Source organism: Thunnus thynnus, chromosome 15, assembly GCF_963924715.1.
Source record: "Thunnus thynnus chromosome 15, fThuThy2.1, whole genome shotgun sequence".
In the NCBI taxonomy this organism is placed as follows: domain Eukaryota; kingdom Metazoa; phylum Chordata; class Actinopteri; order Scombriformes; family Scombridae; genus Thunnus; species Thunnus thynnus.
Window position 1 is genome coordinate 29664902 of NC_089531.1, and position 14887 is coordinate 29679788.

The window sequence follows — 14887 nt, forward strand, 5'->3', positions numbered from 1 at the left end:
TGAAAGTAATAGTGAAAGTAATCTAGTCTTATAAAGTAGATGAATATACATGGTGTTCAACTGCACACTGTGCCTTTTGTCTACCAGGTCAATAAAGACACCTTACTGTTTTATGATTCTGATTTATGAGCCTGTTTGTTGTTTGTCTCACAGCTGCATTAGCCTACCAAGTTTGTAAAATACAGTGGAATTGCAAGGACCTTCAAAGTTCAGGTAAAGGGAAGCTCCAGGTTCCTGCAGTGGAAAGGACCTAAATGTGAACATGAGATGAACCTGACACAGAAACACTCAGTATGCTGTAGGTACCTGGGATGTTGTAGATCTGGCGACGGCTGTCATGCTGCAGTCTGTTGCTGCTACTGCTGCTACTGCTGCCTCCACTGCCACAGTGCTTTGCACTGGTCATCCCCATGAGGCTGCTAGCCACTGACAGCTGGGAGGCCTGGGCGAAGTTAGACAGGACGCCTCGCGCAGAGTTGGACAGACCTCTCTGCAGGGAGGCCTGAGGCTGGGGAGCCTGAAGACAGTACAGATATCCAATGAACTCCACCACCATGGCCACACAGTGCACAGATTACACAGATACAGTGTAAACTGGAGGTGAACAACAGTTTGTTCATGCATTACTAGTTTGAGTCAATTATACATTACCAGCTTAAAACATGCTTTCTTTGTTCCATGCCATCATGAACGTGTCATCTTTGGCTGAATGTACTAAATATTAAAATCATGCAATCAAACTCAGAGCCCTTTTAACTTGCTATGAGCTTGTCTGTCATATTTAATAAATAATAATATCAAAAATATCAATATATTCACTGATATAAAGTGAATATAAATGTAAAGACATACACACTCTAAGACTGGTTTCTATCATTACATATTTTAGTTGACATGATTATTTCAAGCAGTGTATCTTCCTGTGTCTTAAAACATATGTGGATGGGACACTTTTATAAGCGGGACCGGTGGGTGTCGTGCTGCGCTGTACCTGGCGGAGGGCATGGTGTCGGATCATGGAGTCAGTCTTGGAGGCGTTGGGGCCAGTAGGGGCCGAGCTGGGGGAGAGGGCCGCCTGCTGCTGCAGCCTCTGTTCAATCTCCTGATATGAAAGCACACACGTTCAATAATCCACATGGAGCAGTGTTCACATCAATTAAACTGTGTCTGAATTAGTGGTTCCCAACAGTTGCTTTCATACCCTTTGTCTACATCAGTCTTTAACAGATAGTGACAGTAAAGGCCAGCTGTACTCACGATCCTCAGGACAATAGTTCTGAGGGTCACAGTTTGCCCTTTTATAACTCTTCACTCTCATATCTATTCTTTAAAGGCACAAAGGTGCACAGACTATGATCAAAGGAGGTCAAATGAAGGCCATATACAGTATCTTGTGAGAGAACTTTTAGTTGATACAAATATAAGAAATGTTTCATTAAAATTGCAGAAACTAACTTCCTAGTAGGAACATATAGATGGCCTTTGTGTCATAAATTACAACTATACATAAGCAGAGAGATGCTGGATGTGTTGCGGAAGGACAGTGCTGCTGACCTGCTCCTGCTGCAGAGCCTTCACAAAGGCGTTCTTCAGCCTGTTAGTGTGCTCCGCCTTCAGAGCCTTCTTCTGATTGGACGTCATGCACTGCTCACAGAGGATTCGCCCGCTCTTCTCCTGCTTCCAGTGGGGGGTGAAGTCAGTTCTGCATTGGGCACAGAAGAAGGGTTCCATACGGGCCAGCGTCCCCCGGAGTTTACCTGTGGAGAAGAGCCAACATGACTGCTTACAGCGACAGTAACCATCCGGAGCCTTGCTTACATGTGCATTACAACAGAGAGAGAGAGAGAGAGAAAGAGAGAGAGAGAGAGAGAGAGAGAGAGCAGAGGATGACAGGTGGAGATGGTGGTGTGCTGCTTCTTGCTTCAACCATGATGGACAGTGAACAATAACCCTCATCCCTCAAGTGTTTTGTTTCGTTTCTGTTTCCATCTAATGTTCATCTATTTATACCCATTCACCTGGTTATAAAGCTGTGGCTCCACACACACTGTAAACCACACACACTGTATGTCTCAATGTTTTTTCAACATTTTGATCAAAGAGTGATTGAAAATGTCTATTGTAATAAAGTTGCTGTTGACTCAGTGTATAGGTATTCAGTTTTCATTGATGCAGACTGTAAACAATGCCCTAACCCTAACCCTATAACCCTAACCCTAACCCTAACGCCCTAACCCTTCTTTTTACAACATTAATGTTATTGATGTTATAATGGTGAATACTCATAATAACATTATGAGTATTCACCATCGCTACAATAATGATACATTAATTTATACTAGTTTGTAACAAGCAGTTTGTGTGTGTGTGTGTGTGTGTGTGTGTGTGTGTGTGTGCGTGTGTAGCCCCGCCCTCATGCAAACAGGCAGTGACAGACAGCAGAGAGGAGAAGACTGCAGCCACAGCTCCGTTTTATCAGACGTAATTATCAGCTGAAATGTCATTATCAGAACAATAACAATGATTTAATTTTCTCACTTGTTGACCAATAATCTATCAACCATCGATACAGTGAGCATCCCTAACCCACACTTGTAGTCTAAAGTGCACTTGTGTATACATTAACACACTAGCAGGGAAGTGTGTACCACGTCAGAAAGATAACAACACACAGTCCACTTAACCTGCACTTGATGAACACTTCTCCTAATACCACTTTGAAGCACTTTTACAGCCAAATGTATCCCACAATTCACCACAGCCTACTGCATAACAGCAGCCCAGCTGTTGGTGGTAATGCACCTGTAAACTTGTTTTAAGATTGACAATAATGAACAAACATGAAGAAGTTGATGTTTATGACATGCTGGACTTATTGTTCACTTATGGCAGAACCTCTACAGATGATTATCACTGCTTACCAGCTGATATTAACATTATTATCTATTTTTCTTAATGAGGCTGATAATACTACTACCTGACAGTCTCTCAACATTAATATGAAATACAGTTAATTGTAAATAAAATAACAGATATGACATTAAAGTGCAAAGTCTCAGCTTTAAGTTGAGTAGGTTTACATTAATGTAGAAAGAACTGTGTGGGAGATATATCTCTCTTAAAATATTAGTGACTAAAGTCTAGGAGTTCAAACATAACTGGGTCCATGTAACGCTTATCAGTTCAACTTCCCATGTAAAAAAAATCAATCATAGAAAACAGCAAATGTGCAGAACACCTGCAGGCTTCTAGATAACTCTGTTTGATTGCTTCATTAATTGTATTAGTCCTTCAGCTCCTGCATGTGTGTGACATCTGATTAGAACTGTAATGCAGTTTGATTAATCTGACTGTTTTGTTCATTCTGCGGAAATGAAATAAAACCAACAAAACATCTGAGCTTCACTGAGTCATGTATCTGCATGTGTCCTCAACATGCATGAGGTCTTAACAGGCTCTTGGACACTGTCGGCAGTTACTGGATATACGTCACACAAGTAGCTGCTTGACTGTTACATGTGTGGGTGTTGGGACACTTTACTTTACACAATCACCTTTCAATTTTACAAACAGCACCATGTAGATGATTGGATGGCTGTTCAATCTGCCCCAGACACATGAAGTGGCTCAGTCTATATGTGGTGCTTTACTTTATCCCTCACAGGTTTTCACTTCAGACATTCACACAATGATATGAGAAAGTGATGCAGATGTGTCTGCTGCTTACCCTGACTGTCGAGGACGCTCTGTACCACCTCCTCCAGCCCCACCATGTAGATGAACTCGCTGTTGGCTGCAGAGGGAAGGAAGTGGAGGAGCGGGGCTGGGGGTTTGGGTGGGGGGATCTCCAGCAGGGTTTTCTCCAGCTGCTTCCTCAGGGCCAGCTTGGCTGCTGCCTGGCTGCTGGCCTGGTCGGCCATGGAGCTCACCCCGCCGCTGGCCGAGCTGGACATGGTGGAAGGGCTGACGGCCGAGGCTCCGCCCAGGCCGCCCGCCACCCCGCTGGCCCCCGCCGCCGCTGCTGCCTGCATGTGGGCCAGGTTCATGTACATGGCACTGGAGCCTGAGCGCTGGGAAGCTGCCACCTGCTGGCTGGCCTACAGGGAGACACACATCCTCTGTTGATTAGTAATGTGTCAGAGTTCTGTTATACTGTGATAGTCAGTGGTCGGAGCAGCTGCACACCCTGCACTATGATCAAAAACAACACCTACAATCATCTGAAGCATATGACTCCTGGATCATTGTCTTTCACCACATCCTGTCAGATACACCGAATCATTTGAACTGTTGTCTGTAAGGCTTCATCTCTCCTGCTGCCACAAAATCTGCTGTCTGGCCTTATCAAAGTAAAGGTGATGAAAAACATCACTTCTGTTTACCCTTCAAAATCCTCACCTACTGTAGCTGTTTGTATGTTGTATTTTAACACACATCCCACTTTAGATCATTGTGAAACATGTAATAAATATGAATAAAACATATAATAAGAATATCAAACATATGAAACATATAATAAGAATAAACAAGAAACCCTATTAGAAATTCTCATGACTATTACTTTGACAAGGCTCACTCTGTATAGCAGTGGCTGTTTAGAACATTCCCCCCTTCAGAAGCAGACATAAAGTGATCAGGAACATGACGTGCACTTTACCTTTCACCTTTACATGACTCAGCAATGTGCAGTAAACACATTAGACCTAAAAAACTTCACATTTTATATTTTGGTTTTTAGACGCAGCAACAGCACAGTGTTTGTCTGAATGACACAGTAAACATGTTGCTGCACATCACAGTACTCCTCCATACTTGTGTTAATGGTTGATAATGAGGAGGAGATGGTCCGTCTGCCCAGCACACAGAGAGACATACTGATGGTGAATATACACTTGTGGTCAACATGCTATGTGTTGTTTGAACTAATATTGTCCTGGTGAATACATGTATCCAGAGTAACTGCAGGGGTAGCTGGTGAAAGTGACAAAAACTTGTGACTACGTTCATCTCAGGAAATAATCAACATGCTGAACGTCGTGATTAACACGTAGCTCACGGCTTTAAAAACGTCTGCAACTTTCAGTCCAGCCTGTTCGTTCTCATAGCTCTAATTCAAGCTGCTTCAGTCTGGCTGCTGTGGGATCCACTGCTCTCACCTGTTCACTCAACTGTTAATGTTAGTTTACACAGACAGAGAGATGCTTCCTCCTCAGTCAACACAGTGTATTATTGGATGCAGTGCAGAGACAGCTGGGACTGGTGGGATCTGTACCTGCTGGTAGCTGATGGGGTTGCCCATGCTGGAGTTGGAGCGGCCCATGCCGGGCTTGGAGGAAACCCGCTGGCCCAGCTGGGCGGGGTTGGGTGCTATCACTCGCTGGGACATCAGCATGGGCGGCAGGTTGGCGTTGGCTGCTGACCTGATGACTGTGTGACCCTGCAGAGAGGAAAAAAACAGACAAGCATTAATAAAGAGAATAAAGAGACATTTCATTCTGTTGGACAGAAACCTTCTGGTTTGAATAATGTCATCAAAGATACATTACAGAGGGCCTGTTCCATAATAATAATAATAATAATAATAATAATAATAATAATAATAATATTAATAATAATAATAATAATAAGGTGAGTTAAGCATCTAATGTATGTGTTTTTATATTAAAACAGACATAACAAGCAATATGCTCTAAGTTTGATGTTGCAGTGAATCCAGCCAACAGCTAGCAGATGGCAGGTTTTGGGAGGGTGATGAGTGGGTGGGGGTTGAGTAATCTGTTGTTATGCAGCACTGCTATTACTGTATGTATGTTGTTTTAGTCAAATCAGAGTACATCAGCTGTAGATAATGAATGTTCATTCTGTAAATAATTTGACAACAGTCCAGAACTAAACTGGGCTGTAGTCTGGTCAGTTCAGAGTCCTCCATGTCCTAAAAGGTACTTTTGTTTATCTTGTGTGCGGAAAATGAAAACAACAGATCTCCTCTCCTTTCTGCAAGCTGGTGTCTGTAATCAGCCAGTTTGTGAGAAAAAAGAAACACTACTCTGTGACGACGTACCACAACCGCAAGTAGACTTGTTGGTCCAACAACACCAACACAGTGATGAGTCATCTCAATGTCTTTAAAGTTACAATACATGACGTTCAGCCACTAGATGTCGCAGTATAGCACCAACATCTAAGACCAAAATGTGTGCATTGTTTACTTAATAAAGTTGGAAAAGAGAAAGAAAGAAAGCTCAGATCAAACTAGGCAGTGCTGATCCAACATGGATTGAGATTCTGTGACTACGCTGCCTATTTCTTACCTCAAACATTTTCAGAAACATATTTTAGTGTACTGTTTAGCTGTAATTTGAGAAAGTTTGTGACACGGCCACCATCTTGGAAATGGACAAGGAGGACACGGAGGGACTCGCATGCATTAACATACATGCTCAAATGCACTAACATGAAATAAAATGCACGCATGGCTGGATCGGCTACCAAAATAAAGAACAGAGAAGCTCAGATAACAACACACACAGAGGGAGTGTGACTTCATTCTCTGCTCAGGTCGCCATTACTTCACTATATCTTTACATAGCAAATAGTTGTTTGCTGACATCTAGTGAGGCTGAATGTTGTTTATTGCAACTTTAACCCCTGAGCCACCAGGATACCTTCATATCAATATGTGAATCAGGACCTTCACTGTTTAGATCTGTTTTGGTAATGTGTCAAAATCAGCAGTTATTTCAATATGTGTGTATGTGTATTTTTGTCTTTACAGCTAACAAGAGCTGACTTACTTTAATTAGTGAAGCTAAACATAAATTGATTGGAGAAGTGATTGGAAGGTATTTGGCAGATATGATTAAATGCTATCAAAGCCCAGCCCTATCACCAGGAGTTCACTTTAATCTACTTACATTTGGAGACTTCTGTTGAACTGTAATGTGTTATATACTGACAGCTGTTTCTCATATTAAGTCTTGTTTTTTTCTTAATTTATTCATGTATTAAGTTTGTATTGATTTTTTAAACTGTTGTATGATTGAGCTGTTTTAGCTTTAGCTAGGTGGATATCTACTTGTTAATATATGAGGTAGGCTACATGTGTGTTGTGTTTCTACACATACTCTACACAGTGTGGGCAGCAGAGGGCAGCAGCTGCTTGGTGAGTGAACTGACAAACCAGGCAGAACATCATCATCCATACAGAGCAGGCTAACAAGACAATCCAGCACACACAAAGACCCCCATACACACACACACACACACATACACACAGTCATCCATAAACACAGAGATCCGCTGAATATTTAATACCATCTCAACATGTAATGGAGGAACAAAGCACAAGAACAAAGGCTTTCAGTAGGAGACTGACTCATTATCTCTCTCTCTCTCTCTCTCTCTCTCTCTCTCTCTCTCTCTCTCTCTCTCTCTCTCTCTCTCTCTCTCTCTCTCTCTCTCTCTCTCTCTCTCTCTCTCTCTCTCTCTCTCTCTCTCTCTCTCTCTCTCTCTCTCTCTCTCTCTCTCTCTCTCTCTCTCTCTCTCTCTCTCTCACACACACACACACACACACACACACACACACACACACACACACACACACACACACACACACACACACACACACACACACACAGTGAGACCTTCCACTAACCCATTCATTCTCTGCACTGAACTCAGTCCTGATGTCAGTCTACACCACGGCTCCACTACATCAAACGTCTGCACCTGAACCTTTACCCTGACCTGATGAAGCAGACCTCTGTCTCATTAGGATCACAGAGGGCTGAAGAGAATCTTTGAAGAGAGCTGGAGAATCTTTAGGCTAGACATTCTGCTGGCTGTGAGTTTGGGAACATTCACCTATGTTGGATGAAATTGTATCTCTGCTTAGTTTTCTGTTAGGATTCCTTCAGAGGAATTGCATCTAAGACCACATTAATCAAGTCCACAGCTAAGACACAGTCAAATTCAAGTTTAACGGGTTGAGTTTAAGCCTCTAAATGTCCAGATGTGTCAGGACTGGCCTATCCAAGTCCACAAGGGGCCTCAAACGGACTTTGTGAGACTTCCAGAGAGTCCGCTTGGGGTCCAGACTTCTAGGCCTGCAACCAATGATTATTTTCATTATCCATTAATCTGTCCATTATTTTCTCGATGAATGGATTAGTTGTTTGGTCTATAAAATGTTAGAAAATGTTGAATGTTTTGAAACCCAAAGATACTCAGTTTACTGTCACTATAGCAACCAGAAAATATTCACATTTAAGAAGCTTTTTTCTCAGAAAATGACTCCGAACAATTACCATCATCAAACTAGTTGGTGATTAATTTAATAGTTGACAACTAATCGATTAATTCACTAATCGTTGCAGCCTTACAGACTTCACCACACTTCACTTAGAACATTTTTTCCTCATTGTTGATGTAGAAGCTTTTTGAGGTTTGATATTTGACATGTTGAGAATATGCACAGGAGTTATTTATTATAATCTGCACTTAGACAGGAACTAAGAAAAAAACTGGATCATCTATGAAGTAAGGATCCTCAATAGAGAGTTCAAAGTAGAGGAACATTTTCAGTCTATTATATGTAAGGCAGTTCACCCTTTAAACCTTAAAGAAAAGTGGTTTTAGATGGCATTTTAACCCCTTTTGGCCCAGTGTCCTTGCAGTGTCATGACATCATGGTATGTATGAGTCTACAAGGGCTAGTATCCACATCCAGCTTCTAACCAAAGTTTATGCTGTTCTTACATTCCTATCTGAAAAAGAGAGGACAGATCATGTCCTCACCCCAAGAAAAGCAATGAAATCCTTTCTGACATGTATAGGAGCGTGTGCATACACACACACACACACACACACACACACACACACCTGTGCAGTGCGGAGGTTCTGGGGCTCTGGGTTGTGCAGGCCCGGCCGCACCGGCAGCTTCCCCAGGCCAGGAGAGCTGTGGATGGGAGGAGGCTGCACAGAGGAGGCAGCGTTCTGGACAACCGGCACCTGCACACATGCATCAACACATTATTAAAAACAACAATATTCTTTTTTCACTTCATATTACATATTATATTTTAGATCATATTACAGCACCCATTTACAACTTACTTTAGATTAACAACAGCCAATCTGAAAGGACTACAACAGAGCTTAGCTCACATGATGACTGACTAACTTGTGTTTCTAAGGTTTAAGATTGAACCTTCATGCTCGGATCACACTTTTCATTTTTAGAAGCACATCATAGTATTCTACATGTGTTATTGGTTATCTCTTCCTCCCAGGCAGCCTTTTTTTTCTGTACAGTGTGAAGATCAGCTCCAGTTAGATGATCCATCACAGTAACCATCATGCCTGCTTTTGCTGTTGGTAGAAATACTCCCAAAATACTTCAGATACACAGTAAAGTTCAGCAGATGTCCAGTTTACTGTAATGCTGGTGCTGGTCGTCCATGTACTGAATGTGTTGGTGGTAGTGCTCCTTCATCTGTGCATTAAAGTGAGTGATTAAAGTCAGTGTTGGCCAAAGATGAGCAGCTGCTACCTAAATGTTCTGTACACTGTGCTTTGCTACAAGGAGAGATAACAGGTTTGTGAGCTTCTGAGTTTAGTGAATCTGTGTATTTTGCTGAACTGGGTGTGAGAACCGTCATTCATCAATCATTTTTTTACATTCATACGTGCTAATTTTTATTTGTCTGTGCAGCAACATGATGCACTGTAGGCAGTTGTAGAGGAGAGCAATGCTGCAACACTAGCAGGCTGAGGTGGACAGAACACAGCACAGTAAAGAGGTTGGATCAGAGTTATTTTAGGCCAGAGGTTCTTTTTGGGGCCAGGGACCCCTTACAGAGGACCCCCTCATAATCATTACACTCATTAAACACATGCTCACCACCATTTGTACTCTTAGATGCCGTTGGAACTATTTGTATTCTAAAACTTTTCAACCTAAACACTTCAGACCTCTTTCATACTGATAAACTATAACATGTTTCAATGTGAATCATGTTAATATCTCTATGCTTACATACTTTTAAACAGATGAAATTGCATTTGGACAGCATTTATCCTCCCCCGTCATCCTCCCAGGCACCTCCTTAAACTACGGAGTCCTCTAAAACGTTCCCTTCCCATGGATAGTGAACCAAAACAATCAACTAAGCGACAACGTCCGTTGATTCATCCAACTGAATGGAAAATTGCTCACAGGATGGTCTTGTGGTCACCAGTTAATCTAGCAGAGGTATTTTAAACCTGGAAGACAATATGCAGTTGTTTTTGCTTGAAAACAGGCAGTGTGTTTGGGTGTATGAGTTATCCTGAAAGTTGCACGGCTCACTGGTCCTGCACAATGCACCCTAAGTTTTCCTTTAGGTGTCACACCTGGGATGGAAACCTGGGTAGGGAGTTTTTATTTTGAGGAAAAAACAACTGGTTTTGGGACATCTGCTGTTGCCATGAGAAACGCCTGATGTTTACAAACAAAAGTAACCAGTTAACAGGAAAACCAGTTGATCTGTAACATGGAGGACTTAGTAATCAGATGTAGCTTTAGCGTGGCTAGCTTCATGGTTTCGTACGCTAGCACCTGAAGACATATGAGGCATTTTGATCTCCTGTTGCTGTTCTGAATAAAACCAATCTACATATAGCTGTCATCATATTTTCTCACTTTAGCTAGTATGAGCTTAGTGTCACATGACAATGTGGACTGACTCAAATATCTCTCCATGCTCACCAGCTAGCTAGCTGGCTAATAAGCCAAGCTAAGCAGCAGCAGAACGCTTTGTTGTGCTGTGAGTGAAGTGAGTGATTCATGATAGGTTGACATGATGTGTCACAATCATATCAGAGTTTCTATTGGCCCAAAGCTAACGTGGGTGGGAGTAATGAACACAAACCTCAGGTTCTATGAGTATGGCTACTTGTTTTGTTGCACAGCTTGGCGCAAGTAATTTATAGCAAATTATTTCACAGACCCCTTTGAGAGCCACTGTTTTATATTTCCTTCATGGCCAGCCTCCGATCCTTAAGGCCTGGTCACCTAATGAAGCTCACCTTGAAGGATTGCCTATATCAGGATGTTATGAAAATGTTTTTTTTTATATTTTAGTGAAATAAATGGCTGCTTACATGGTAAGAAAAAGAGTTAAAGATCTTAAGCACTAATGCATACTGTGGAAGAATCTTGTCAGTGTCTAGTCATGTTGTTTCTATGCATTACACCACAGCAAGGTCAGCAGGTAAACCAAACCTCTGCAGCACAATGTCAGCCAAGCAGCTACTAGTGTGTGTAGTAAGTGTGTATAGTAAGTGTGTGTTAGCAGCAGCACTGACCTTCTGCACCACATTCTCCTTCTGCATCTGACTCTGCCTGAGCTTCTTCAGCAGCACCAGGCGAGCTTCTTCTAGACGCAGCTCCTCTCTCAGAGCTTTGATCATCTGCTGCCTCTCCTCTCCCGTCTTCCCCTGGAACACACACACACACACACACAATAACAGTGACACATGGTCTTGAGATGGCAAATTTAAGGCAACTAGTTACACAACTTTTAAGCTGAATATCCTCCTTGAGAACTCTGAACACACCTTTAAATAAAGACATTGAATGCAGCAGTTTCAGATTGTGATCCTTACAATTCATTTCAATTTCTACTGTACTTTGTACTACAGTTTTCCATCATTAATGATTTCCCATGTAGAAGCTCTATTGCTGTGATGTCTTATTAATGCTTTCATTATGTTGATTAATCCAGGACAATTAAGGCGTTCATTTTGACAGCTCTGACTCTGACATGTTAATCAGGTTTAAAACTGTTGTACAATTCAAAGTTAATTAGAGAGCCTTTTTCCTTTTGAGCTGTGCAGAGTTGAAAGAAGTGACAGCTGCCGATGTTTTTACCTTGAACATGTCCAGGTTGGCGTGGTGCAGGTGCTCCTCAGGGCGAGGCGTTGTTCTGGGACTGGAGGCCTCATTGTCTGACAGGATGATGACGTCTGGAGACGGAGTTCGTCTATCGTGGTCCGCATCGCTGGATGGGAAAACGAGAAGGACAAAATGTCTCGTCAGCTTTTGGAATAACACTCATGATCATCATTAAATATACTACGTGATCTGGACATGAAGCTTTGAATTTCATTATTCTTTATATAAAGGCTTATAATTCTTCTCTTTCTATTAGTTTACAGTGAGGTCTTGGTTTGGACTTCTAGTGGACATCTCTAAGCTTCCACACACAGCTAATCTCTCTGGAGAACTGTGTCTATGGATGGTGCAGCAATTCACAAACAAACAAATGAACAGGAGTCTGGTGAGTAGAAACATCATATAACTTCAATGAAGAGCTGGAACGAGCTGAAAGACCCCTTCAAGTCTGTCTCTACAAGCTTTGGGCAGTTTTTCCCATTCTTCCTGGCAGATCAGGTCTGGTTCAGGTCTGGTTCAGGTCTGGTTCAGGTCTGGTTCAGGTCTGGTTCAGGTCTGGTTCAGGTCTGGTTCAGGTCTGGTTCAGGTCTGGTTCAAGTCTGGTTCAAGTCTGGGCTCCAGCTGGGCCATTCAAGGACATTCACAGATTGATCCTGAAGCCACACCAGTGAGTGTCGTCATCCTTCCATGACTTCTGACCAATCTCCTTGTGGCGTCTGATAAACTCCACAGGTTTTGTCATATGTCTTTAACTTAGGATTAACTCTGCAGACAACTTCTGAAGCTGTGTTTTAGTGGCCAACAGGCTCTTGGTCCTTCTTGCCGAGTTACAGAATTCTGGAGGATGTCCGGCTCTACGCACTGTGCTCCTGGGAACAGTTGGTCTTTACAAACTCTTTAATACCCTTACTAAGATCTGTGCCTGCACACAGTTTGATTGTGAAGGTCTACAGAGGCTTAAATCACTCCCTCGTTGGCTCATTGACTACTCCTTGTATAACAGTTTACTCAGTAGTGAGCAGTAGGTTCAGATTTCAGACACTCACTCATCATCATCATCATCATTTGTGTCATTATTGGCAGGTGTAGAGAATGTTGTTGTTGTGGGATTTTCCAGGACACTATATAGTGAATACATTTACACACTCAGACAGTAAATATAGAGCACCATACAGTGAACAGGGAGCGGTTTCAGACAGAGCTGCTTGGCCTTTGGATTCTGGCTCAATGAGCACTGTCAATTGTTGGACCTTATTGTATATATACACACACACACACACACATACACACGTCTATCTATCTTGTATCTCCACAGATGGACGCCAATGAAGTTGTAGTGATAACTCAAGATAATCAAAGCAAACAGGAAGCAGCTGAGGAGAGCACCAAAGCAAAGGCTCTAAATACCTACAAGAGACTACAAGACTACCAAAAATGCAGAACTTAATGCAAACTGAATCTATAACAAAACAAAATTGGAAAAAGTGAATAATCTCTGAAACCACTGTAGATGATACACAACCTTAAAACTACTTAAGCACAGCCCTACAACTCTCTATCTCCACAATTACTTTACAATTACAACTCTAATTAGTTGTTATTTTTTAGTGGCAAACAAATATTAGAAATATACAATTCAGATGAGGTTTTCAGTAACAGTAACAAGGCACAAAAGTAGGGATGAACCATTAATTGTTATTTCACAGAGTGCAATTATCAAACGACAACAGCTGTGACTTGGACTACAGCCTGTGGTCTCTCCAGGTGAGAGGTTCAGCTTGTGCTCCTTACTGGCTGAAAAGATAACGGCTGCTGGCAAACTGAATGATTTCTAGATAATTAATGTCTGTGAGTTTGCCAAACTATCAAATGAAAGTGTCAGATGGAGTCTGGTTAGTTAATAAGCTCTTTGCATGTGGGTGACTGTTCCGTTTACATTCAGCCAAAAGATGCTTTTGACAAGAAAGAGGAAACACATCTGTATCATTATGGTATCTGAAAGTACATGACTGCGGTTTTGCGTCTGTTAAACAAACTACCTCACTGCACTGCACTGCTAGCTACTAGCAGCTAAGTGAACTTTTCTCTGACTGTGCTTAAAAAGGGGAAGATCAGATTATTGTTATGCTTAGTAGTATGTAGTGATATTTCATCTTCTTGTGTCAGAAAACTAGCAAATACATATTTTAAACAGTCTAAAAAGGCAGTAGGTTACAACTTCTTCTGATCACTGAGTCTGGACATATTCCCACAGCTACCTGCATTTCAATGTTCCCAGGTAAAATATGTCCCATAATGCAGATGTAAACCTCTGTTAACTGCATACTGACCAGTATGATGTGTATATTAGTGAGTTTGATTACTTTGTAGTAGTGTGGTGCTGTTGGTGATGTAATCCAGGTAAACAACACAGTGAATGTGTGTGTGCTCCAGCCCAGCACCTTTCACACTGGAGGCTGTACATTTATCACAGAACCAGCAGACACACACAGGCAGGGTAGGAAATTACTTTTTTTTTTTTTTTTTTACAAGGGCCTTGACAATGATTCTTATTAAAAAAGTGAAGGGAACAGCCAAACATATAATGCAAGAATATTTCATGCGTAAAAATACTCACACTGAGTTATAATCCCAGTTACAGATTAGAACTGCGTGAGTGGTTTTACTTATTTAATGCATATTTTATTTTTATGTATCAACATCACAGTTCAACATCAGCAACATTGCTGATTGTCCTTATAGCAGGATACTGCTGATGAAGCTGTTCCACTATCATATCATATCATATCAGAGGCTCTTTGGTAGCTGCGTGCATGACGCCAGGATCCATATTTGCGAAAATCAGCAGTAGGAAAAACTTAACTAGCAGAGAATTGTTCCTCATATTCATGTTAATTTACAGGAGCTTTTGACACCAGCAGGGTTCTGGAGGCCCAGATAGCTGTAGTTGTA

At 41.8% G+C, this 14887-nt stretch overlaps 1 protein-coding gene across 1 annotated transcript in view; it reads right to left on the reverse strand.

Moving 5' to 3' along the window:
- gatad2b (GATA zinc finger domain containing 2B) overlaps positions 1-14887 on the reverse strand; it is a 54252-nt gene that overhangs the window by 9392 nt on the left and 29973 nt on the right. Inside the window, exons 3-10 of the mRNA XM_067611699.1 lie at positions 11912-12041; positions 11347-11478; positions 8881-9009; positions 5273-5437; positions 3728-4097; positions 1555-1757; positions 992-1102; positions 307-517 (exon numbers count right to left, since the gene is read on the reverse strand). Coding sequence (XP_067467800.1) covers positions 307-517; positions 992-1102; positions 1555-1757; positions 3728-4097; positions 5273-5437; positions 8881-9009; positions 11347-11478; positions 11912-12041 — 1451 coding nt within the window. The remainder of the gene's footprint in view (positions 1-306; positions 518-991; positions 1103-1554; positions 1758-3727; positions 4098-5272; positions 5438-8880; positions 9010-11346; positions 11479-11911; positions 12042-14887) is intronic.